At 42.7% G+C, this 24,370-nt stretch overlaps 1 protein-coding gene across 1 annotated transcript in view; it reads right to left on the reverse strand.

The window, feature by feature from the left end:
- Nucleotides 1–24,370, reverse strand: part of LOC117368424 — a 199,568-nt gene that overhangs the window by 68,347 nt on the left and 106,851 nt on the right. The window contains exons 9-11 of the mRNA XM_033962071.1: nt 8,303–8,521; nt 6,230–6,307; nt 1,400–1,648 (exon numbers count right to left, since the gene is read on the reverse strand). Of these exons, the coding sequence (XP_033817962.1) occupies nt 1,400–1,648; nt 6,230–6,307; nt 8,303–8,521 (546 nt within the window). The remainder of the gene's footprint in view (nt 1–1,399; nt 1,649–6,229; nt 6,308–8,302; nt 8,522–24,370) is intronic.

The raw sequence follows: 24,370 nt of genomic DNA on the forward strand, positions 1-24,370 counted from the left end.
TACAGGTATTTATTTTGTACCTAGGCAAATGAAGGGTTAAGTGACTTTCCCAGAGTCCCTTGGTTCTCAGGCCGCTGCACTAACCACTAGACTATTCTTCCATTCCATTACAAATCCAACTCAGAGGCATAGTCATGAGTGGGCAAGGACCCCACAGCTACAGGGAGCTCCATGGTCTGGCATATTTCTCCCAAATCGGGTCCAACATCTCTCTCCCCCCCCAATCTACCACACTATAGGTCTTTGTTTAGAGGGGCTGACATCAGAGGCAACGATTCATTCAAAATGCTTGAGGCTGACACTGAACACTTCTCTCTGCCACATCCTGCCCCCTCTGATGCAAATTCCTATATTGCAGGGGCAGAATGTGGCAGAGAGAAGGTTTTAGGATCAGCCACAGGCAGTGTCTCTGAACTGCTGCCACTACTAGCAACACCTCTAGACAAAGATATGTATTAAGGTAGATGGGGGAGGGATACAAAAATGTGGGCGGGGGAGTGGAAACATGTTCAACAATGAGAGGGAAGGATTGATGAGGGGAGCAATGTTGGATCAAGGGGTGAGGGAAAGGGGATAAAAAGAGGATGGACAATGGGAGAGAATGAAGGGAGGAGAGATGTTGGACCTGGGGGCAGAAAGGTGAGAAACAGGGTGACATGAAAGAGAGACAAAAAAGAAAAATGGAGGAAAGAGATGAAAAGAAAAAATCAATATGTCGGACAGGTGTAATGAGGGAATGCAAAAAGATGGGAAAGGAGAGGAAAAACAAATGGACAATAGTCACTGGGAGAACAATTAGCAGAAGAGAAACAAGAAAACAAAAAAGAAAATCTTGGGCCAACATGATGTAAAAATAAAATGCTAGTATTCTATAAAGAAAAGTAAGCACCTACTTTCCTTTACAGACTAGGGCCCTGATTCTATAAAGTCTGCCTGAAGTTAGGCACCAATATCGGCACCAATTCTATAAAGGTGCTCATTATAGAATCAAGCTTAGCATACTTAGGCAGGTCTCAGAATCATAACATTTAGGCATCTCCAATTTTTGACAGGGTTTTCTTCGCCTAAAGTTAGGTGCTGATATCGGAACCTAACAGCACCTAATACAGAAAGAGGTGCCTAACTCAAAACACGCCCACTTTTAGTGTAGGCAATTTGGACTAGGCGCCTACTTTATAAAGAATCAGGTTTTTTTAGTTAGGTGCCTAACTTTCTATTAAGTCCAATTAAAGCCAACTGTGAGATGTTGAGCGCCAATATCAGCACAAATTAAGCCTATTGCTCAAATTAAGTTAGGTGCTGATATCGGCGTCTAACTTTAGGCAGACTTTATTGAATCAGGGCCTAGGTGTCTAAATATAGGTGATCCTTTACAGAATTGCCATTCAAATATGCCTACTTGTGCTTGGTGATTTTTTGTCTCCTATCCAAGACCCAGGACTTGGGCCTGTGGTTCCATTATCATCTGGACCAGCTCCGGTCAGCAGAGGCATCCCCTTGGGCAGAACATTCTTCTGAAAATAGCCAGGATTGGTAATGTTTCCTGCAGGACTATACTGAGCCACCACAATCACCATGCCTTTGCCATCTATTGATTTAGCAATACCAAACTCCTTGGAATCCTTCCAGATAACTTGGGTGAAGTGACCTGGAGAAGCATCAGAATTAAAAACTGCATGAATAAGCCCATAAATATACAGTACATACAAATACATTTATATCTCACACACTCACTGAATTTCTAAGCTGTTCATAATAAACATAAACAGCATTTTAATTACAGACTAACAACATTAAAATAGTGAATCTCATGCACAGCGTCTCCAGCACATCTTCAGAATGGTTCCCAGCATTAGAGGTGGGTGCAGGGTCACCTCTATAGTAAACTTAACTAACATCACTAGAATAATTGTGAATTTAGAATAAAATAAATTTATAGAGGAAAGTCCTTCAAGAGTAGGGACTTCAATATTTGGGAATGACTGTTTTAGAGAAGATAAGCTTCAAAGTTATTTCTGTAGATAAAACTGTGGATACCTAAAAAAAGGAGCATATTGAAAATGTCCCACTCTATATGCAGGCAAAAGCACACACACAGAGCCTCTAAGGGAGTGATTTTATAGACTATTTTTAAATATTTATTTAAAAGGCTTACTCAGAGGCAGAATCCGTGTACAAAATGAGTGGTGGCAAAATTTACATGCATATTATACGTGCATAAATTTGGAACAGCTCTTAAGCAGGCATAATATCTGTGCCTTAAATCTAGGCACAATTTCTGAATGATCTGTGTTAGTTTACTTAGTTGTCACACAAAAAGGTTTGTCGCTCTTACAATTACTCCTTTCAGTTTTGTCCATTGCATTGTTCCCATCCAGACAACAATTCCTTGACGTAATCCCCCATCCGAACAAAGTCACCGAGTTTTTATCCTTTATTTCCGCTAGCCTAATACAGCTTAGGGTCAATCTCTAAGTCTGGAGCACAGTGTTATTTCCCACAAGGTGTGTGGATAAACTCCCAGCTTTCCTTTGAATAGGATGTGCTGGTAGAGTAAGAAGGTTCTGTACATAAAGTTGGACTGCCTTGAAATCTTCAAAGTGTAAATGTTTATTCTTTACTTCAAGTTATTAAAAAAAGTTGTTCAAAGAACTACAGAGTCTGGCTGATAACAATAAAGTTACAGCAGTAAGGGATAACTGAAAGAGATCCTCAGAGAAGTGCCAATCTATTCCAGTGAATTCAATAGTCTCTGCTTTTGAAAAATGTATGGTAAAGACTGTTCAGTAAAGCTGTAAGCTGCACAGTGTAAATTGGACCCAGCATTGGACAGCCCTGAGCTCCAAAAACACTTATGTAGGCTGGCTAACAGGTACCACAAGAACTGGCCTGTCAGCTGCAGACCACAGTCCACTTCTTCTCCATGCAGGTAGAGCTGGACCCTGAAACAGGGAAGTTACAAGCACTGAAAAACCGGAGAAAATTACAAAAAAAAAAAAATCTCAAATAAAATAAAGAGCAGAACAGAAACATTCCTTCAGGCTCGTGTGCACAAGGGAAAAACTGTAGGTGGCAGTAGAGCTCTCTGTGAAATAGGGGAGGTTATTGAAAAAAATCCAGTCTGCAGGGCTCGCGGCCATGGAGAAATTACCCGCTTGTCCAGAATGACACACCTATTGCACTGGAAATATAATCATACATATGCACCTTATTAACCTACATCCTCTGTTTAATTTTATTTATGGAGGAGACAACCCTGGAAACGGAATTTAAAAATATGCATTTGAGGTTTTTTTGGAAAAAATACTCACACAAAAAGAAGGTGCTGACAGTGGCATCGTTAGGGGGGGGCGGTCCACCCCAGGTGTCGTCTTCGTAGTTTCGCCCCTGCCCCCCTACAGCGCATGCTTCCCTTCTCCCATACATCTGTAATGTTCCTGGTGTGAGCAACCCTCAACCAGCTGTCGTGCCTGCGTCAGCGGCTCTTTTGACATCACATCCTGGACCCGTGCCTAGGAAGTGATGTCAGAGGGAGAGCCCATGCAGGCATGACAGCTGATTGGGGGTTGCTGCTCATGCCAGAAACACTACAGAGGTAAAGGGGAAGGGAAGCAGTGCGTACACATGACAGTGTGTGTGTGTGGGGAGGGGCAGGGAAGGATCATGTAGAGGTGGGGGGCTGAGAAGAGGGCGTGGGAGGGGCACCATCACCCTGGGCACCTCTCACCTCTCATGATCTTATAAGTCTCTATCATATCCCCTCTAAGTTTCCTCTTCTCCAGGGAAAAGAGACCCAGTTTCTCCAATCTCTCAGCGTATGAAAAGGGATGGAAAACCTTTCATACGCTGAGAGATTGGAGAAACTGGGTCTCTTTTCCCTGGAGAAGAGGAGACTTAGAGGGGATATGATAGAGACTTATAAGATCATGAAGGGCATAGAGAGAGTAGAGAGGGACAGATTCTTCAAACTTTCTAAAAATAAAAGAACAAGAGGGCACTTGGAAAAGTTGAAAGGTGACAGATTCAAAACGAATGCTAGGAAGTTCTTCTTTACCCAACGAGTGGTGGACAATTGGAATGCGCTTCCAGAGGGCATAATAGGGCAGAGTACAGTACTGGGGTTTAAGAAAGGATTGGACAATTTCCTGCTGGAAAAGGGGATAGAAGGGTATAAATAGAGGATTACTGCACAGGTCCTGGACCTGTTGGGCCGCCGCGTGAGCGGACTTCTGGGCATGATGGACCTCAGATCTGACCCAGGAGAGGCATTGCTTATATTCTTATGTTCTCACCCTCGCATTGCCACTGGGTGATGTGGGTGGATACTTTTCCTTGGGCAATTTTCAAAGTGACAGTTGACACATTTTCACTTTCAAAAAGAGTGCAAGCTCCAGGTTTAAAAATTACTCCACCCCCCTTTGCAGATATGCAAACCAGTTTGGAAAACTGCCTCAAACAGTAGGTAATTCTATAACAGGGTACCTATTACAGACACTGGTATTGCCACTTAAGTAAGCCTTTTAAGTAGGTGCCTACTTTTCTTTATATAATACTAGCGCAAGGGCAGAGGAGATGTGTAGTCTAGGTACAACCTCTTACACCAGCTCTATAACTGATGTAAATGCCCGTATCTGCATACATGAATGTGTAAATATTATAGCAGTGCTAATCAAAACAAGGCATGTACTTTTCACTAGCTGTTATTTTATGAAGTAACTAATTTTTAAGCCCGTTACATTAATGGGTGCTAGAATAGATGTGTCTGTCTGTGTTTCTTTATCTCTCTCTCCTTGGCCGCTGTCTGTGTCCTTCTGTCTTTCCGCCCCCCCCCCCGTGCAAAGCTGTCTGCCACCAGCACACACCTCTCCCCCAAAGCAGCCCCCTTTCCCTCTCCCTATCGCTCCATGGCCCCTTCTGTCTCCCCCCAGCACACCCCTCCCCCCAAAGCAGCCCCCTTTCCCTTTCTCTCCATGGCCCCTTCTGTCTTCCCCCCAGAGCAAAGCTGTTTGCCCCAAGCACACCCCAACCCCCAAAGCAGCCCCCTTTCCCTTTCTCTCCATGGCCCCTTCTGTCTTCCCCCAGAGCAAAGCTGTTTGCCCCAAGCACACCTCAACCCCCAAAGCAGCCCCCTTTCCCTCTCCCTATCTCTCCATGGCCCCTTCTGTCTCCTCCCAGAGCAAAGCTGTCTGTCCCCAGCACACCTCCCCCCCCCAAAGCAGCCCCCTTTCCCTCTCCCTATCTCTCCATGGCTCCTTCTGTCTCCCCCCAGCACACCCCTCCCCCCAAAGCAGCCCCCTTTCCCTTTCCCTCTGGCCCCCGGTATTGATCCCCTTCTTACCCTCCCTTCATCCCTGCGTCTTCTGGCCTGCTCCTCTTCAAAACAGCCTGTGATCGTGGTGGCCGGCTTTAGCGAACCTCACAGGCCACTCTCCAACTCAGTAGCACGTTCCCTCTGACGCGATCCCGTGCATCAGAGGGAACATGCTACTGAGGTTGGAGAGCGGCCTGCGAGGTTCTTTAAAGCCGGTCACGATCGCAGGCTGCTCTGAAGAGGAGGATCAGCAGCGGCGAGTGAGGGCGGGAGGTGTGTTCCCTGCCGAGGACACGGGCAGGGAGAGAGCTTGCCTGCACTTCCAAATGGTGAGTGAGGGCAGGAGGATGGGAGGGGCCAGAATGTTCCCTGCCGCCGGGTTCTAAAATGGAACACGGCCACGGATCACACACCACAGCGGCAGGGAACACGAAACCCTAAGTGCGCAAGCAGTCAGATGTTTTAGTTTTCTTGCTAATAATATGACTTAATTTTCATTAGCACTCACTGGAATTCTTGGATCCATATTATGGGATTAATAGTATTGATTAAGAATGTTATTGCCTAATTGAGATTTTGTTTTGTTCAAAATATGTTATTTTTCTTATTTTCAATGTTCTGTACAAGAGGTTTCTTGGAAAAATTTTAAAAGTAATAAATAAACAATTAAAAAAAAAAATCTACTTAAGTGCATGAATGACTAAAATACTGCCATTTATGTACCTTCTTGCTGCCTAAAAATAGGTAGTTCTTTAAATAATTACCCCCATAATGACAATTATCAAGGAAAAATAAAGGGAACTGAGAGATGGTGATGCTCTTCCAATGAATGAGTCAGTGAGAGATGATGGGAAGTGTACAATGAGGAGATCACATGAGAGATGATATGAGACATAGGAAGGTGATTACTGTACTGACCTGTGTTACTCTGAAATCCAGGCTTACTGAAGTTATAGTCCTTAATTTCACTGTACCATGTGTCCACCACCTCCATTCCTGTAACATAAAGGTTAAAGTACAAGAGACTCCGTAAGAGCAAACAACAAGCCTGCTGTCCTTTGATTCATGGACCCTAGATGCAGACTGTGGAGAGTTATAGGACAAAACCCTATCTTCTAAATATATTTCAAGCTAAGATAAAATATAAGAAAGACACTTAGGGGGATAGTTATCAAAATGCTTTAAGGCATTAACACATTATTTGCCTCTAAAAGGGCACCAACATCTTTCATAGCTCTACTTCAGGAAGCATGTGAAAGCTTGGCTCCTCACCCAGGCCTTTAATAGAAGTAACTAACTTGCTAGTCACACACTCAAGGAGTGACATTTGGCTGCACATACTATAGCAGGACATGTTTATCCACTCCTACCCTAGATTAGATCATTTTCAAGCATCAGGCTGACCTTGTGCAACTTTCTTTCAAATTAGTCCCTTATTTTCTAACCTCTGTATCTCTATCTCTTTTATCTATATATTCTTTCTTTGCTTACACCCAATGCTGTTATTAAAATGTTTTATTGTGCACTATGTTGATATTGTTCTTAAGGTAACATACTATGCTATACTTTGTAGTGTAATCTCAATGAATTATTTTTACTGCATTAATTGACTATTACTGATGTCTGACTTATTCTTGCTGTACACCACATTGAGTGAACTCCTTCAAAAAGGTGGTAAATTATCTGGAAGTGGAGGGGTTGGGGTAGATGGGCCAGATTTGGGGTGATTGGTTGGGGAGAGGTGCAGGTTGGGGGACTGTGGTTGTCATTTTCATGCTTATATAGTACTTGGTTGACTGTCTTAGGATAACATGGGGTTACTGGGGAATGTGGTTTAGTGGTTATTGACCTGCTGTTTGGGGAGGGGGAAATTCTTTCCAAAATGTTTTGCAGACTGTTGTTGCTAGTGGTATTGGATTTGATTAAGTGACGTGTTCATTTTTCTAAATAAAAATTTACAAAAAAAAAGGTGGTAAATAAATCCTAATAAATAAATAATTCACATTAATTTTAAGAACTTTGGGTTGTGATGCAAAACATGCAATAAAACAGTTTGCAGACAACACTATGAGGACCATGAGGCTACCACTAGGTGTAGCTTGCATCATTTTGAAACCAACCCAAGCAAGAACAGGAGTGAATAAAGATCAGTCCTGCCCTGACCTCACTAGATCCAATGATTTTTCAAGGTAGGCCTGAGAAGGCCGTGGGAGGGTGGAGGACATTTGATGACTGGAGGCCTTGAATTGTGGAGGGAGCTCAGATGGAAGCTGACTGTCACTTTTGCCAACCCTTTAAGAAGTGCCCAGGAGCATCGAAATGCTGCTCAGCAAAACATGAGCCTTTTTGGGTCTCTAAACCAATTAATACTGATTCCTCATTTAAGTGTTTTTCTACATGCTGGTCTCCCACTTGTGGCCAACTACACTTGCTTTTGTAGTTTCTTGTCTGTGCTGCTGTTTCCCTCTCTTTATCTCAAATGCACTTTCTTATCAAACTTTTATGAAGTCAATCAAAACTCATGTCTTTGACAAATTTCTCTGACCCCACTTCAGCCTTGATGTATTTCTAAAACACTTCCAGATAAATTTGACTAACCTTAACATGCTAATGTAATTTCAAAAGTTTTCTGTAATATCGCTGTCTATATACAGTCTCTTCCTCTATAAACCGCTTTGAACTGTTTGTGGTATTTCGGTATATAAAAATAAAGTTATTATTATTATTATCATGGACTCTATCAAGATACCCAAAATCTAGTACAATTGTCCTTCACAAGCACTGTGAGAATCCCATATGAAGAAAGTGGGCACTGCACTGGCTGGGAAGAAACTTTGAGACATGAAAGAATAGAGGAGACTTGAGGAGAAAAGTGGTCAGAAGTATACTAGCAATTAAACTGCTGGTTTAAAGGTCCTATAGACCATTCATCCAAACAACCCAACACTGGTAAGTTGGCAACTGTAGCTAACAAAGCATGTTTGTTCTCACCAGAAGCATCTTGATTGCTGGCATTCCATTTGTACCAGATGTTCTCCCCAAGAGTTGTGTTACTATGCTGTAAAGCACCAAGGGACAGCAGGTGATCAGCCCATTTCTGGCAAGCCTTGCCCAACTCCTGGTTCAAACGCAGTGGTGGGGCTCCATGTTGCCGACGGTAAGCATTATGAGTTTCGATTGCCTCCTGCTCAAAGTGACTCTCTGTCTTACCTGGAATAAACAGCAGTACAGTACATGAAATTTATTTCCACTGGTGGAGAACTCAGGTCCATGAACTAGCCACTTGGGAGGCTTGTGCAGTGGAGAGCCGTAACAAAAGATGAAAACAGTTTTTGCTTATCTGAGATGCTTATTTGGCTTCTTTAACCCCACGTGGGCATAGTTTACTTTTGAATATGTTATGCTTATAAGCTGGCAGCACAGAATATATTCAGTTGTAGAGCCATCTTGTTAATATTTTACTGACTTAAGGGGGGAGAGGACTTAGTGTTATACCTCCAGGGACTATAAGAACCAAGATCCTTGGATGGTCTAGTTTTAGAGCTTTTTGAAGGTTTATTGTGCTTCTACGATTGTCTCATTTGATGGAGGGGTTCTCTATGTTATTGTTTGATGGCTCTTTTTAGTCATTATTATGTACTCATTTGGTTTATATTTCATTCTCTATCATTTGCTGAATGTATGTTCTTCTGTTGAGGCTTGCTAAAAGTCATCAATAAACCAAAAATGTTTTCAACTTAAATTTATTGCCACTAGAAACAAGCAGCAGCAGTATCTTGTATTTTTTGATACTCTAATTATGTATTTCATTGAATTTTTTTTATAGAAACATGATGGCAGATAAAGGCCAAATGGCCCATCTAGTCTGCTCATCCACAGTAACCATTATCTCTTTCTCTCTCCGAGAGATCCCACATGCCTATTTAAATTCAGACACAGTCTCTGTCTCCACCACCTCTTCTGGGAGATTGTTCCATGCAGCTACCACCCTTTCTGTAAAAAAGTATTTCCTTAGATTACTACAGAGCCTCCCACCTCTTAACTTCATCCTATGCCCTCTCATTACAGTGTTTCCTTTCAAATGAAAGAAACTCGACTCATGTGCATTTACATTACATAGGTATTTAAACATCTCTCAAGATCAAAACATCTCTATCAAAATTTAAACATCTCTATCATATCTCCCCTCTCCCGCCTTTTCTCCAAAGTATACAGATTGAGATCTTTAAGTCTGTCCCCATATGCCTTATGATTAAGATCACATACCATTATAGTAGCCTTCCTCTGGACCAACTCAATCCTTTTTATGTCTTTTTGAAGGTGTGGCCTCCAGAACTGTACACAATATTCTAAATGAGGTCTCACCAGAGTCCCCTCCCTGCAAATTATTGGAACTCGACGACATGATATGTTTTCAGTGATGGCTCTGTAACTTTGGAACACTTTAGAGAGGAAAATAATTTAAGTTGTTTTAAAAGTAACTTAAAGAGTTTCCTATTTAAAGATGCTTTTAATCTTTAAATTATGCTCAGATTTTACATTTGTTTTTTTCAGGTTTCCATTTTTCCCTCCCTAATTTTCTCTCTTTTTATGGTTCTCTTCTGTATTTTAAAATATTGAATTGTAGTTCTGTCCCTCTTTACCTTGTGTATTAATTAGTCTGCAAGTCTGTCGGTCTAAACCATTATTTTAAATTTTAAACGATATGTTTAAATATATGCTTTTTTAAAATTAATGTTGTATCTTGCTTAGTAAAACTAAATAAGGGATTCATCAAACTAAAATAAAACTTAAAACTTTCCTACTGGCCATACCTCTCCCTATGCACCCTAGCTTCCTTCTAGCTTTCGCCATCACCTTTTCAACCTGTTTGTCCACCTTAAGATCATCACACCCAATACAATCATCACACATACAATCACACCCAAGTCCCGATCTTCTGTCGTGCACATAAGTTCTTCACTCCCTAACTGTACCGTTATTTGTTATACTGTTGTTGGAATTTATTTTGATATTGTAATTAATGATTTAATTTATCAGTCAATGTTCAGCTGGCAGTGGTGAGCATTATTCTGAACACTGAGGCCCAGATTTTATAAACGGCACCGATATCAGTGGCCGTCTGTTTACAGAATCACAGCCACATCAAAAGTAGATGTCAGAATTACAGGCCAGGGTTTTACAGGCCTACATTTCCGGCATAAACCATACCTACTTTTCACATATTATTTATTCATTCATTCAGTTTTCTATACCATTCTTCTAGGGGAGCTCAGAACGGTTTACATGAATTAATTCAGGTACTCAAGCACCAGTAGGTGCCTCTATGGATGAGAGATGGTCGCCGGATGTTTTTTTCTAATGTGTTTTAAATTGGTTTTAAATGATACAGTCAACTACTGCACCATTTATCACCAATTAAAGCAATTAAGCTAGGCAGAGAGGAGTAAAAGATATATCTCTGGGTAAGTATACATTATTTTGCTCCAAGCTTTGGCTGGTTTGGGGAGAAAAGCTAAATTTTAGATTCCCTTATATACAGTAGACAGTTTAGATCTTAAAAGGTTCCCTTATAAAGACAGTTAGGTCTTAAAAGAGCAAACTTTACTTAGCTAGTCTTCATAGAAGTTGGTAATGGAACCCACATGAGATGGGGTCATACTGGACTTAGTGATTACAAATGGGGAAAGTGTTTCTGATGTTACAGTGGGTGATCATCTGGCATCCAGTGCTCACTGCATGGTACGGTTTAATGGAAGGGGACGTGCACAGGTGAATCTGTAATTGGCTGGCAGACAGTAAGCAGAGGGTAGGAATAAAGGGACACTACTCTGAATGGGAAGCAGTTACGAGCAGTGTCCCACAGGGGTCAGTGCTGGGACCACTGCTGTTCAATATATTCATCAATGATCTGGAAGTAGGGACGAAGTGCAAAGTTATAAAATTTGCAGACAACACAAAACTTTCCAGCAGGGTTAGAACTTTTGAGGAATGTAAAGAACTACAAAGGGACCTGAACAAACTGAGTGAATGGGCAGATAAATGGCAAATGTGCTTCAATGTAGAGAAATGCAAAGTCTTGCACATAGGAAAGGAAACACGATGTACAACTACAAGATGGGGGGAATGGTATTGGGGAAAAGCAACCTAGAAAGGGACTTGGAGGTTTTGGTGGACCAATCAATGAAGCCGGTGGCACAATGCACAGCAGCCTCCAAGAAGGTGAACAGAATGTTGGGCATTATCAAAAAAGGAATCACTACCAGAACCAAAGCAGTTATCCTGCTGCTATATCAGGAAATGGTGCGCTCGCATCTGGAATACTGCGTTCAATACTGGTCACCGTACCTTAAGAAGGATATGGCAACACTCGAGAGAGTCCAGAGAAGAGCAACAAAAATGATAAGAGGCATGGAAAACCTTCCATTTGCTGAGAGGCTGGAGAAACTGGGGGTCTTTTCCCTGGAAAAACGGAGACTTAGAGGGGACATGATAAGAAACTTACAAGAACATAAAGGGTATAGAGAAGGTAGAGAGGGACAGACTCTTCAGACTGGTGGGGGAAACAAGAACAAGAGGGCACTCAAGAAAATTGAAGGGAGACAGATTCAGAACGAATGCTAGGAAGTTCTTCTTCACGCAGAGGGTGGTGGATACCTGGAATGCGCTTCCAGAGGGTAGAGCAGAGTATGATTTTGGGTTTCAAAAAAGGGTTGGACAAGTTCTTGAAGGAAAAGGGGATTGAAGGGTATAGTTAAAGGGGTACTACACAGGACAAAATGTCTTAAATAAAGGATCACTTACAGATCACTGACCTGGGGGGCTGCTGCGGGAGCGGACTGCTGGGCGCGATGGACCTATGGTCTGACACAGCAGAGGCGATGCTTATGTTATGTTCTTATTTTATGTTAACTTTGTTCGGATGGGGGGGTTACGTCAAGGAAATATTGTCTGGATGGGAACATCTGGAAGAAGTGGAAATATGGTCGGCAAAACTGAAAGGATTGATTGTAAGGGCGAAAAACCTTTTTGTGAGGCAGGTAAGTAAAATTAAGAGGAAAAGGCCGTTTTGATTCTCAAAAGTAGTAGCTGAGAAGGTAAGGATAAGAGATTAGTTTTCATAAGCTACAAAAGATCGTAGAAAGAGGAAGACAGGCAAAAATTTCTGGAAAAGTTGAGAGGCTAATTGTGTAGTCAGGAAAGCAAAGATGCAAATTGAAGAAAATATAGCTGACACGGTAAAACTGGGTTACAAGACATTTTTTAGATATATTAGTGATAAGAAGAAGTGCAAAAGTGGCACTGTGAGACTCAAAGGTGAAAAGAAGGAATATGTAGAAGCTGATAAAGAAAAGGCTGAATTGCTTAACAAATATTTCTGTTCTGTGTTTATGGCTGAAGCGCTGGGAGTGGGACCGCAGAAGACAAACGTGAATAGGGATGGAGGAGTAATAGACCCTGATTGATTTTCATAGGGTTGTGTTCGTGAGGAGCTAGCTAAAATAAAAATAGACAAAGCAATGGGGCCGGATGGTGTACATCCGAGAGTGCTGAAGGAACTTAGGGAAGTTCTGGTAGCTCCGCTGATTGACTTTTTCAATGAGTCTCTAGAGTCGGGAGTGGTACCGGAGGACTGGAGAAGGGTGGTTGTGGTCCCTCTCCATAAAAGTAGAAGTAAAGAAGAAGTAGGGAATTACAGGCTGGTAAGTCTGACTTCTGTAGTAAGCAAATTAATGGAAATACTTTTAAAACAGAGAATGGTCAAGTTTCTGGAATCCTGTTGATTACAGGACCGGAGGCAACATGGATTCACTAGAGGTAGGTCTTGTCAGACAAATCTGATCAATTTCTTTGACTGGGTAACCAGAGAATTGGATAGAGGGAGTGCGCTAGATGTGATGTGTTTAGATTTTAGCAAAGCCTTTGACGTGTTCCACACAGATGTCTAATAAATAAACTGAGTGCCCTTGGGATGGGTTCCAAAGGACGGGCTGGGTAATGAATTGGTTGAGTGGAAGGCAACAGAGGGTAGTGATCAATGGAGATTGCTCTGAGGAGGGATGTTACCAGTGGTGTGCTTCAAGATTATGTTCTGGGGCCTATTTTTAACATTTTTATTAACGATATTGCTGAAGGGTTATTGGATAAGATTTGCCTCTTTGCGGATAATACCAAAATCTGCAATAGAGTAGATATGATGGATGGTGTGAATAACATGAAGAAAATTTGGCGAATTTGAAGAATGGTCTGAAATTTGGTAGCTAAATTTTAATGCTAAGAAATGCAAGGTCATGCATTTGGGCTGCAAATACTTGAGGGACCAGTACATTTTAGAGGGTGAGGAACTTATGTGCAAGACAAAAGAGCGGGACTTGGGTGTGATTGTATGTGATGATCTTAAAGGCGGCCAAACACATTGAAAAGGTGACGGCAAAAGCTAGAATGATTCTAGGGTGCATAGGGAGAGGTATGGCCAGTATTGATGTCCCTGTATAAGACTTTGGTGAGACCTCATTTAGAATATTATGTACAATTCTGAAGGCCGCATCTTCAAAAAGATATAAAAAGGATGGAGTTGGTCCAGAGGAAGGCTACTATAATGGTATGTGACCCAAGAGGCAGGCAGAGCTCCAAAGTCTCAATGCATGGTTGAGACAATGGTGCAGGGATGAAGAATATAGATATGGGCAACCTTCTGGGAAAGGAGGAGCTTATTCCAAAAGGATGGACTCTACCTTAACTGGGATGGAACCAAGCTGCTGGTGCTAACGTTTAAAAAGGAGATACAGCAGCTTTTAAACTCGGGGGGGGGGGGGGGGGAGCTGTTAGTCACCCAGGAGCGGATGGTTCAGTGTAAAGTATCCTTGAAGGATACTATTAAAACAGGAGATTTAGGGAGTCCCAATAGAGAGGTTTCAATAATGGTGAAAGAAAGTCTGAGTATTTAAGAAGAAGGAAAAGTGAAAGACTCAAATTTTCCATGTCATCTTCTCAGCAGCCTGTAGATACAAGGGAAAAACACAATTTGAAGTGTCAATATACAATTGCTAGAAGACTAAAAAATAAAATAGGAGAGTTAGAGTATATAGCATATATATTAGGCATTTCAGAGACAAGGTGGAAGGAGGACAATCAATGGGACACTATTACCTGGGCACAAATTATATCGCAAGGATAGAGTAGATTAAATTGGAGGGGTGTTGCACTATATGTCAAAGAGGGAATTGAATCAAACAAAATAAACATTCTGCATAACATAGATAGCAGTGTGGAATCCATATGGATAGAAATCCAATGTGTGAAGGAAAGGAATATAAAGGCAGGGTTATATTACCATCCCCTGGGACAGAATGAATGGTTCAGTTCTTACTTCTCAAACCGCACTTCCGTTGTCTCTTTCAATAACTCCATATCGTCATCTTTCTAAAATAACTTTGGCATTCCTCAAGGATCAATCTCCCCTTCTCTTTAATATTTATCTGGCCCCTTTACTAACATTATGTCAATCTATTGGTCTCACCGCTTTCGCCTACTAAACGATATACAGATTATCCATCCTACTGATGCCTCTAGCCCCACAGAAATTAACCTTATTAACTCAAAATTAGATAAATTAGTAATTGGCTAAGTGAAAATATGCTTTCACTTAGTATTTCCATAACCAACTGTCTTCTCTTCCCATGGAAAGAAAATATTCATCTTGTATCCCCAATTTCCATTAATAGCATTCCAATTGTTTCAGTTAGTTCAATTAAAATCCTAAGAGGAATAATCGATAGTAAATTATCCTACCATCCCCAAATCAGTGCTGTAGTAAAGAACTGTTTTTTCAAACTTAGAATGATTAGATCCTTAGCGAATATTCTGGACCCTCAGTCTCTCAACATTCTGATTCATTCCCTTATCATATCCAAACTTGACTATATAACTCATTGTATAAAAGGTACTCAACGTCTTCAACTGATCCAAAATACTGCCATTAAAATTATCACATGAAGAAATATGACCATGTTACTCCCCTGCTAAAGAGTGCTCATTGGCTGCCAATACCTCACCAAATCACTTATAAAATTGCTATTCTTTCTTTCAAAACCCAAAATACTAAAGAACCTGCTTTCATTCTTAAGCTACTCATTCCATATGATCCCCCTAGAAATTCTAAGATCCACTACTCAACATCTTCTTCACATACCCTCTTTAAAAATCATCAGTACTCGTTGGGCCTCTTCATTTGCTATTACTGCTCCTACAATTTGGAATTCTTTACCATTGTATATAAGAGCAGAACAAAATCTAGATAAATCTAAGGGAAGTTTAAAATGCTTCCTTTACGAATATACTTACGAAAGCTGATCTGGCCCTGTAATTACTTTGAAAGACCAATAATCTGTTCTCCCCTTAACACCTTCCTGTTTTGACCTTTTATGTCAGCTTTTCTTTAAAATTGTAGTTCTCCCCACTTCCCTCTTGTTTTTATGTATGTCAAGTTTGTCCTGTTTTAATTTTCAGAAGGCGTTTGACAAGGTTCCACATGAACGACTACTTCGGAAAATTGCGAGCCATGGAATCGAGGGTGAAATACTCACGTGGATTAAAAACTGGCTGGAGCATAGGAAACATAGAGTGGGGTAAATGGATAATATTCAGACTGGAATAACGTTACCAGTGGGGTACCGCAGCGCTCGGTGCTTGGACCCATGCTCTTCAACATCTTTATAAATGATCTGGACATAGGTACGACGAGTGAGCTGATTAAATTTGTGGATGATACGAAGTTATTCAGAGTAGTGAAGACGAAGGGGGATTGCGAAGATCTGCAAAGTGACATAATCAGACTCGAGGAATGGACATCAACATGGCAGACGAGGTTCAACGTGGATAAGTGTAAAGTGATGCATGTCGGTAACAAAAATCTCATGCACGAATATAGGATATCCGGGGTGGTACTTGGAGAGACCTCCCAGGAAAGAGACTTGGGAGTTCTGATTGATAAGTCGATGAAGCTGTCCACGCAATGTGCAGCGGTGGCGAAAAGGGTGAACAGAATGCTAGGAATGATAAAGAAGGGGATCATGAACAGATTGGAAAAGGTTATCATGCCGCTGTACCGGCCCCTGGAGTACTGCGTCCAGCACTGGTCACTGCACGTGAAGAAGAACACGGTACTACTCGAAAGGGTTCAGAGAAGAGCGACTAAGATACAAAATAATCGCAGCTCCTGCATCTCTAGTATATAAGTCCAAGTAGGGCACAATCACCAGCATCCCCATTACAGGTTATGCAAATCAGCCAAGGGCGAAAATAAGTCCAGTTCACTGGCCCAGGTGGTCGTCACATTACGCAAACCTGCTTGGCGCTGCAGCCATTTCTTCTGATCCACCTGATGCCAACATTGCAATACAGAAGAGTGAGGTGCCATGTACTCCGCTGTCGCAGAAGATCCTCTTGCCATAGCTTAGCTTCCGTCAGGAGCGTTTTCGCATCATGGGCCATTGTGACCTGATGGGTCTTATTGTCTAGCACAAAGAATAGGCCAAATGGGTAGTGCCAGCGATAACATATATCATGAATGGTAAGACATTGGGTAACCTCTCGAAATTCAGGCTTCCATTTCAAAGTTATAGCAGACACATAGACAAAGAGTTCCACTTTGGCGCCCTCCAATTCCACGTGGCCCACTTTCTGTGCAGCCTGCAGCACATGCTCCTTAAGAAGATAGCGCACAAAGCAAGCTACAATGTCCCTCAGCCTACCCGCTGGCACAGGACCCAGTGCTCTATCCAATTCTATTTCAGGGAGATTCCCCTCAGGCTCCGCTGCCCGCAAAAGTTGAGAGCATATCTGAATCATAAGAGCAGCCACATCCCGTCACATCCTGCTTCCAGGACTCCTCGGGCCCTTAAATTATTTCTTCGGGTTCGATTTTCTAAATCCTCTATTTTAAACAAAAGATCCTCACATCTCAACTGTGGCAACATGCCTGTAGATTTCCAAGTTTTATTAAAAATTTGATTGATCGCCTAGACCAGTGTATCTCAAACTGTGTGCCTCCTGAGATATCAGGTGTGCCATGGTACAATGGGGAAGAGTAGAGGCGCCAACTGACTGCCTACAGGATGTGCCTCTCGTGGCAAGAAGCACGTCCTGTAGGCAATCAGCGGGCACCAGCACCTATCCTTCTCTCTGGCCCTCTTCCCTTCTGGAACCCCCCACTGGCGACTCAGGGTCTGCCTGGAGGGTCTTCACACACACATGAACATCGACATGATGATGTCACACATGTGCATGATGTCATCACAGTGATATCTGTGCATTTCCAGGTGCCTCGAGCCACAGCCACTACCTTTAGTGTGCCACGACTCAAGAAAGTTTGCCGGACACTGGCCTAGACAAAGTTTTAAGGCGATGAATAATAAAAAAACAACCTGGTTGTGATTGATAACATGCTCCTTGAACTTGTTGAGGCGCTGCCCCATTTTGTCAATTTTATCGTGCAGGCCACCCATATCAGTGCGCAGCTCAAATTGCACGGTGGAAAGAGAGGACTGAATGTCAGATATCCAACGCTGCAAGTCCGCCCAACTTGCTAAAGAGGTGCCCGCTCTGCCTTGTAGCTCAGGCACCACCCATATCAGTGCGCAGCTCAAATTGCACGGTGAAAAGAGAGGACTGGATGTCAGATATCCAACGCTGCAAGTCCGCCCGACTTGCTAAAGAGGTGCCCGCTCTGCCTTCTTGTAGCTCAGGCACCACTGAGGCCTCCGCCGACCCAAGGATTCAGGAAGGTCAGCCATTGTGGTTCCTATGCAGTGCAGAGCTGCCGGAGACTGGCAAGCAAACGCTTGCAAATCTGCTTTTGATTTTTTGCCCACCATATGGCGATGTCATCCAAGATACTAAAAGGATATACAGTAAACCCCTGTGAATTTGTGGTTCACAAATCGCAGACTCAGTAATTCGCGGAATTTTCTGACCGCCTCTTCCTGGTACTAAAATCATAGTTAGAAATAGAAACATAGAAATAGACGGCAGATAAGGGCCACGGCCCATCTAGCCTGCCCAAAGTTATACTAATCAGGAGCTGCTTTGACACGTTATTTGACTTTAGTACCAGGAAGAGGCGGTCGGAAAATGTGCCCGGCTTCGTAAGTACAATTTAAGCACCTGCCGGCGCCCCAGTTGCCCTCCCCTGCCTTCGATCAGCTGAAAAAACGTATTTGCAGTTTTTCAAAATTCACGGGTATTCCTGGAACGGAACCCCTGTGAATTTCGGGGGAGTACTGTATTAAATACGTGCTAGACCAGCTGGCGTCGCTTATTATCACTTACAATGCTGGTGAGGTGGAGAGCTCCCCGATCGGGCTGCCATGCTGGTCGGTGACATCACCGGAAGTCCCTTAGTGTTTCTTTAAATATTTATAATTCTTTCTGTGATCAGCCGGTACTACTGTTCCTGGACCATTACCAACTACACTGGGCTACGCCATCTGATAGACATCACTCCTGGAAGTTCTACCATTAGTATTTTCAGCACTCATTTAAATTGTTACTGCCTAGCAGCAACCGAAGGAGCGTATACAAGGAGCAGGTCATGCTCCTTGGGGCGACCTTACTATAAGCACTTAATTCCTACTCCTTGCTCTTCTCTTAGGCTCATGGTGCCTTCAGTTAGGAGCATCCCAGTAATCTGGAGTCATTGATTTCAAGAAAGCATGGAACAGGAACATGGGATCTCTTAGGGAGAGAGGAGGCGAAGGATGCTGTGGATGGGCTTACTGGATGGGCCATTTGGCCTTTATCTACCATCATGTTTCTATTTCTACGCCTTTTAGTTCTGTGTATACTACTCACTTCTTCTAATCTGCAATCTAACAACACTGCAATTAACACCACCACTCCAGACCCACTTAAATGTGCACTCCTGAACTGTCATTCTGTACATTCCAAAAGTGCTGCTATCTCTGACATTAGGGTTCATTTTCAAAAAAGAAAAATGGCTAAAAAGTGGCATATAGGGCAAACCCTTCTGATTCACTATCTTTGAAAACTATTTTCTAGATGGATTTCTACAGCTGTTCATCTACAGTTCATCTAAATCTCAATGGAGCATAGTTTGGGTGGGACTAGGGCGTTTTTCTGCCAAAATCAAACATTAAAGAATATGTCCAGAGCATAATTTGGATGTCTGGGACTAGACCTTTTTAACAACAAATAGGTGCTAAGAAGGTGCCCAAACTGACCAGATCACTGGAGGAATGTAAGCATGACCCTCCTACACTCCCCCAGTGGTCACTAACCACCTCCTATCTCCCAAAGATGTGAATGAAACAGTACATACCTGCCTGAATGACAGCTTCAGATGGTATAGTCAGTCCTAGCAGAGCAGCAAGCAGATCTCTGGAGTAACCTGATGGGCAATGTAGTCAACCACAGAGATGGGGACTCAGGCCCATATCCCACTCTAACTATTACACTTATGGCGGAATCTGTGAGCCTTCCAAAATCCACCCAAATCCCACTGTACCTTCATATAGGTGACACCTGCAAGCATAAGGGCTATTAGTATGGTGTACAGTAAGTTTTGGAGGACTCACCATACACTATAAGCGGGTTATGGTGAGATGTTTACCTGGGCCTTTTTATGTGAAGTTCACTGCCCTACCCCCTAGGGCAGTGATGGCTAACCTTTTTGAGCCCGAGTGCCCAAACTGCCGCACAAAACCAAAGAATTTCCTCAAAGTGCCAGCACGTCAATTAAACCTTAATAACAAGATTTTAGTATCTAAAAACTCTTTATAAAGTTGCCTGAACTATGTAACATCATTTTTAAAGGTTGGAATCTTTGTATTGTCAGAGAATTAATTTGATTCACAATCCTTTGGTTTTCATTTCAATTTATTGGCAATTTATAATGTTTTAATGATTTCATTCAATTTAATGAATTTAGGAAGAATTTGATTCAGTTACACAATATATTTTAAATGTATTATTCACATAACATGTCAAATGTATCCTGAGTAAAAAAAAAGATAAACTTCTTAAAACTGTTAACTGTGTCAAGACTCGGTGTGCATTTCCAAAGAGTCTATACATGTTTTTTTGTAAAATTTACAATCAAATTAGAAAATAGTTAAATCATTACATTTCTAATAATATGATGTAAAGAAAACAAAAGAGCTTTCAATTAAACCAACCGTTTTTATTGGAAATTCCAGATTGGAATACAACAGGGCCATGTAAAGTCCCTTTTTTAAATAACATCTTTAAATAATATTTAAATAACTTAGAAAGTGTCTTAACTGCAAACTGAAAATACTGCTTCATGTAAACATATGCATTGGGCATGCTCTGAAAAAAATTAATGTGATTTTTGTTGTTGCATGCATGCTGATAACTTGTCAATCTTTGGCTCATAGTGCGTTAATTTCAGAGCAACACATGCAACACTCATGTCATCCGTTAATCTGTTTCTAGCATCAGATTTTATATGATTCAAAGCCGAAAACAGCTGCTCACAAGCATAGGATGACCCAAACAAAGTAAGAAGAGCAATCCCAAGTGCTTTCATGGACTTAAAATTGTCTGGCAGAGAATTCCACGCTTTTAGGATTTCATTTTCAGAACTGCTAGCAGTGATTTCATTTGTCACCCTTTCACACTCAATACGTTCAAGAGCCGCACGCAGGTCATTGAATTTACTTTTCCAGATAGAGCTTTCTTGAAATTCCAGTAGCTCCATTTCCAAATTTTGAATATCCAACCACTGTAAGCAGGAAAGATCAAGATCTTCAAATGTGGACTTTTCTGGGGAAGTTATAAATGAAAGGGTTGTCTCCATCTTACGGAACTGAGAAAATCTTTTACTAAAATTCTCCTTTGCTTCGGCTACAATGGTGGAATATGCTTTGTGGATTTCCTGGTGTTTTTTATGACTGTCCACAAATGTTGTAGAATTATCCAAATGTATTTTTAGGTTGGGAAAATATTTTAGCTGTCCACTCTCAAGGTCTTTTTCAAAAACATGCAATTTTCTCTCAAAAGCTTTGATGTCACTAAACATGCTTTCTGCTGTTTTTCCCATGCCTTGTAATTTTTTGTTTAGTACATTAAAGTGGTTAGTAAAATCTGTAAAGAACATGAGGTTGTGTGGTTTTGCAGCATTTACAGACTTGGAGCAATGGTATGATTGTTTCACTTTTGACCATTTGCCATTTAAAGACTACTTGCTACCCAAAGACTTCTAAGACTCCTGATGCAGGCCGGATGGCCGAAACGTGATCATGTCGAGTCATTGAGTTGCTTTGGATGTACGATTTTGTTTTGGATTAATAAAGACCATTGGATTTATCAGATGAGTTGAAAGACACTGTTTTTGTGCACCATCTTGATTGGACATTCCCACTTTGCCCTTGCTTCTACAGCAGGGGTGCCCACACTTTTTGGGCTTGCGAGCTACTTTTAAAATGACCAAGTCAAAATGATCTACCAACAATAAAATTTTTAAAAAAAACCCACAAAGCACACTGTATGAAGAGAAAATGTTAATTATCATTTATATTCCGTGGGTTTTCAAAGAGGTCAAGTCAGACGATTCTATGCAATGTCACTTCAGGAACAATTATACAAAAATAGACAAATATACCCCCTCCCTTTTTACTAAATCGCAATAGCAGTTTTTAGAGCAGGGAGATGCACTGAATGCCCTGTGCTGCTCTCGATGATCATAGGCTCCCTGCGCTAAAAACCGCTATTGCAGATATAAATTCTCTAAACAGACACATTTTGATCACTAAACTGAAAATAAAATCATTTTTCCTATCTTTTTGTCTGGTGATTTCATGAGTCTCTGTTTGCACTTCCTTCTTCTGACTATAAATCCAATATTTTTTCTTTCTGCCCCTCCCCTTTTCTTTCTGTCTCTTTCTTTCTCTCTCCCCCCGCCCCCCCCAAGCCATCGCGCCAATTTCTCCACTTCCCCGATTCTTTCCCTACCCCCTAAGCCACCATGCCGATTTCTCCCTGCTTCCATGAGCCAGGCCAAGAATGTACAAGCGCCGGACTCACAAGACTTCACCTCTGATATCAATTCTAACGACGGAGAGGAAGTTCCAAGCCAGCCAGGCAGCGATTGGCTGGCCCAGAACTTCCTCTCTGACGTCTGAATTGACGTCGGAAGTGAAGTCTTGTGAGTCCGGCGCTTCTACGCGCCTGGCCTGGCTCAGGGAGGCAGGAAGAAAAAGATTGCCAAGGCAACGCGATCGACTCACATTGCCTTTGCGATCTACTGGTCGATCGCACTCGACCATTTGGGCACCCCTGCTGTTATAGTATCCTGTCCTGACCTGAGGAAAGGGGTTTAGTCCCCAAAAAACTGCCTTATTTCTATTTCCTATTTATAAACTTTAATCAATAGATACAATACTACTTGATTCTACGTAAAGCAACAAAACAATGTTTTCTACCTTTTGTCGTTTTTGTTTTAATCATCTTGTCTTCACTCTTCTTTCTAGCCAGCTTCTGTCCGCTCTGTCTTCCATACAGCATCAGCCCCTTCCATCCACTGCCTGCCCTCTCCCCGTTCCATATGGCATCTTCCCTCTTTTTATGCTCCTTCAATAAACTGTCTATCCTGTGCCCCCTCTCTTCTCCTTTGTACATGATTGATTTCAGCTCTGCCACCTCTCCATTTTTCTCTCTCTGTCACCATCCTGTCCCCTATGCTCTGGCATCTCTCTCTTCTCCTTTCTTTCCTTCGCACCCCATAGTCTGGTATCTTCCCTTCCCTGATTCTCTAGCATCTCACGCCTTTCCTTTTCTTCCATCTCTCCCTCCCCCTCCATGCTTTGTCTTCTCCTCCTTCCTTTTCCCTTGGTCTGGCATACTTTCCTCCTTCCCTCCATGCCCTGGCATCTCTTCCTCCCTCCCTTCACTCCAATCCCTGGCATCTCATTCCATTCCCTCCCTCATCTTCTTTCTCCCTCCAGTTGGGTGCAGCAAGTCTCTCCCTGTCTGCTCCCTTTCCTCCTTCTGTCACCCATGACCTGGCGTCATGAACTTCTTCAGGCAGCAGCATTCACAATTTGCTGCTGTTGCCAGCTTCGGGCCTTCTTCTCTGTCGGGTCCTGCCTTCATGGAAACAGAAGTAGGCAGGACCCGGCGGAGAGGAAGGCCTGAAGCTGGCAACAGCAGTGAATTGTAAATGCTGATGTTAGCCGAAGAAGTTCATGACGCCAGGTCGAACACCCGGGGCAGACTGCTACTCTCCCCCCCACGACCCTCCTAACTCTCCCTCCCTCCCATCACGAGACTCTAAACAGGCTGCTTCAGGACTTTCTCCTGCCGTGATTCCCTCTGGCACGTCAATGATGAGGGAAGGAGGGAGAGATAGGAGGGTCGGATCGGGTTGGGATTCGCCCGGGATGATGATGAGGCTGCTGCTGCTGCCAGCGAATCCAGCAAGGGTGAGGCCCCAAAGCACAGCACTGGCAGGCCCCCCTGACTATTTCGGGCCCTAGGCCTGTGCCTACAGGGCCTATCCTTTAATCTGGCCCTGCTTCCCCCCCCCCATATGCCCTGACATCTCTCTCTTCCACTCCATGGTATGGTATCTCCTTTCCCTCCGTCCCATGGTCTTTGCATCTCTTTCCTCCTTTTCCTGATCTTCCTTCTCCCTCCTTCCCTCTCTCTCCCCAATTGGGTACAGCAGTATTTCTCTTTCCCCTCCCCCCACTGAGTACAGCAGTATCATCAGCATTTCTCTCCCCCCCCCAATTGGGCACAGCAGAAGCAGCATTTCTCTTCCCCCTCCCCCCTAATTGGGTGCAGCAGCATTACTCCTCCCATTCCCCCCCCCCGTCTCACACACCCGGCAGATTCGCTACAGACAAAGGCAAGTTGCAAGTTTCCCTTGGTCGCAAAGGGCAGCGACAGAGGGAAGTTTACAACTTGCTGCTCTTGCTTACTTCGGGCCTTTCTCGTTGCTCGGTCCTGCCTTCACGGAAACAGAAAGTAGGCAGGACCCGGCAGCGAGAAAGGCCCGAAGTAAGCAAGAGCAAGTAA

The sequence above is a fragment of the Geotrypetes seraphini genome, chromosome 10, assembly GCF_902459505.1.
Source record: "Geotrypetes seraphini chromosome 10, aGeoSer1.1, whole genome shotgun sequence".
Taxonomy (NCBI): Eukaryota; Metazoa; Chordata; class Amphibia; order Gymnophiona; family Dermophiidae; genus Geotrypetes; species Geotrypetes seraphini.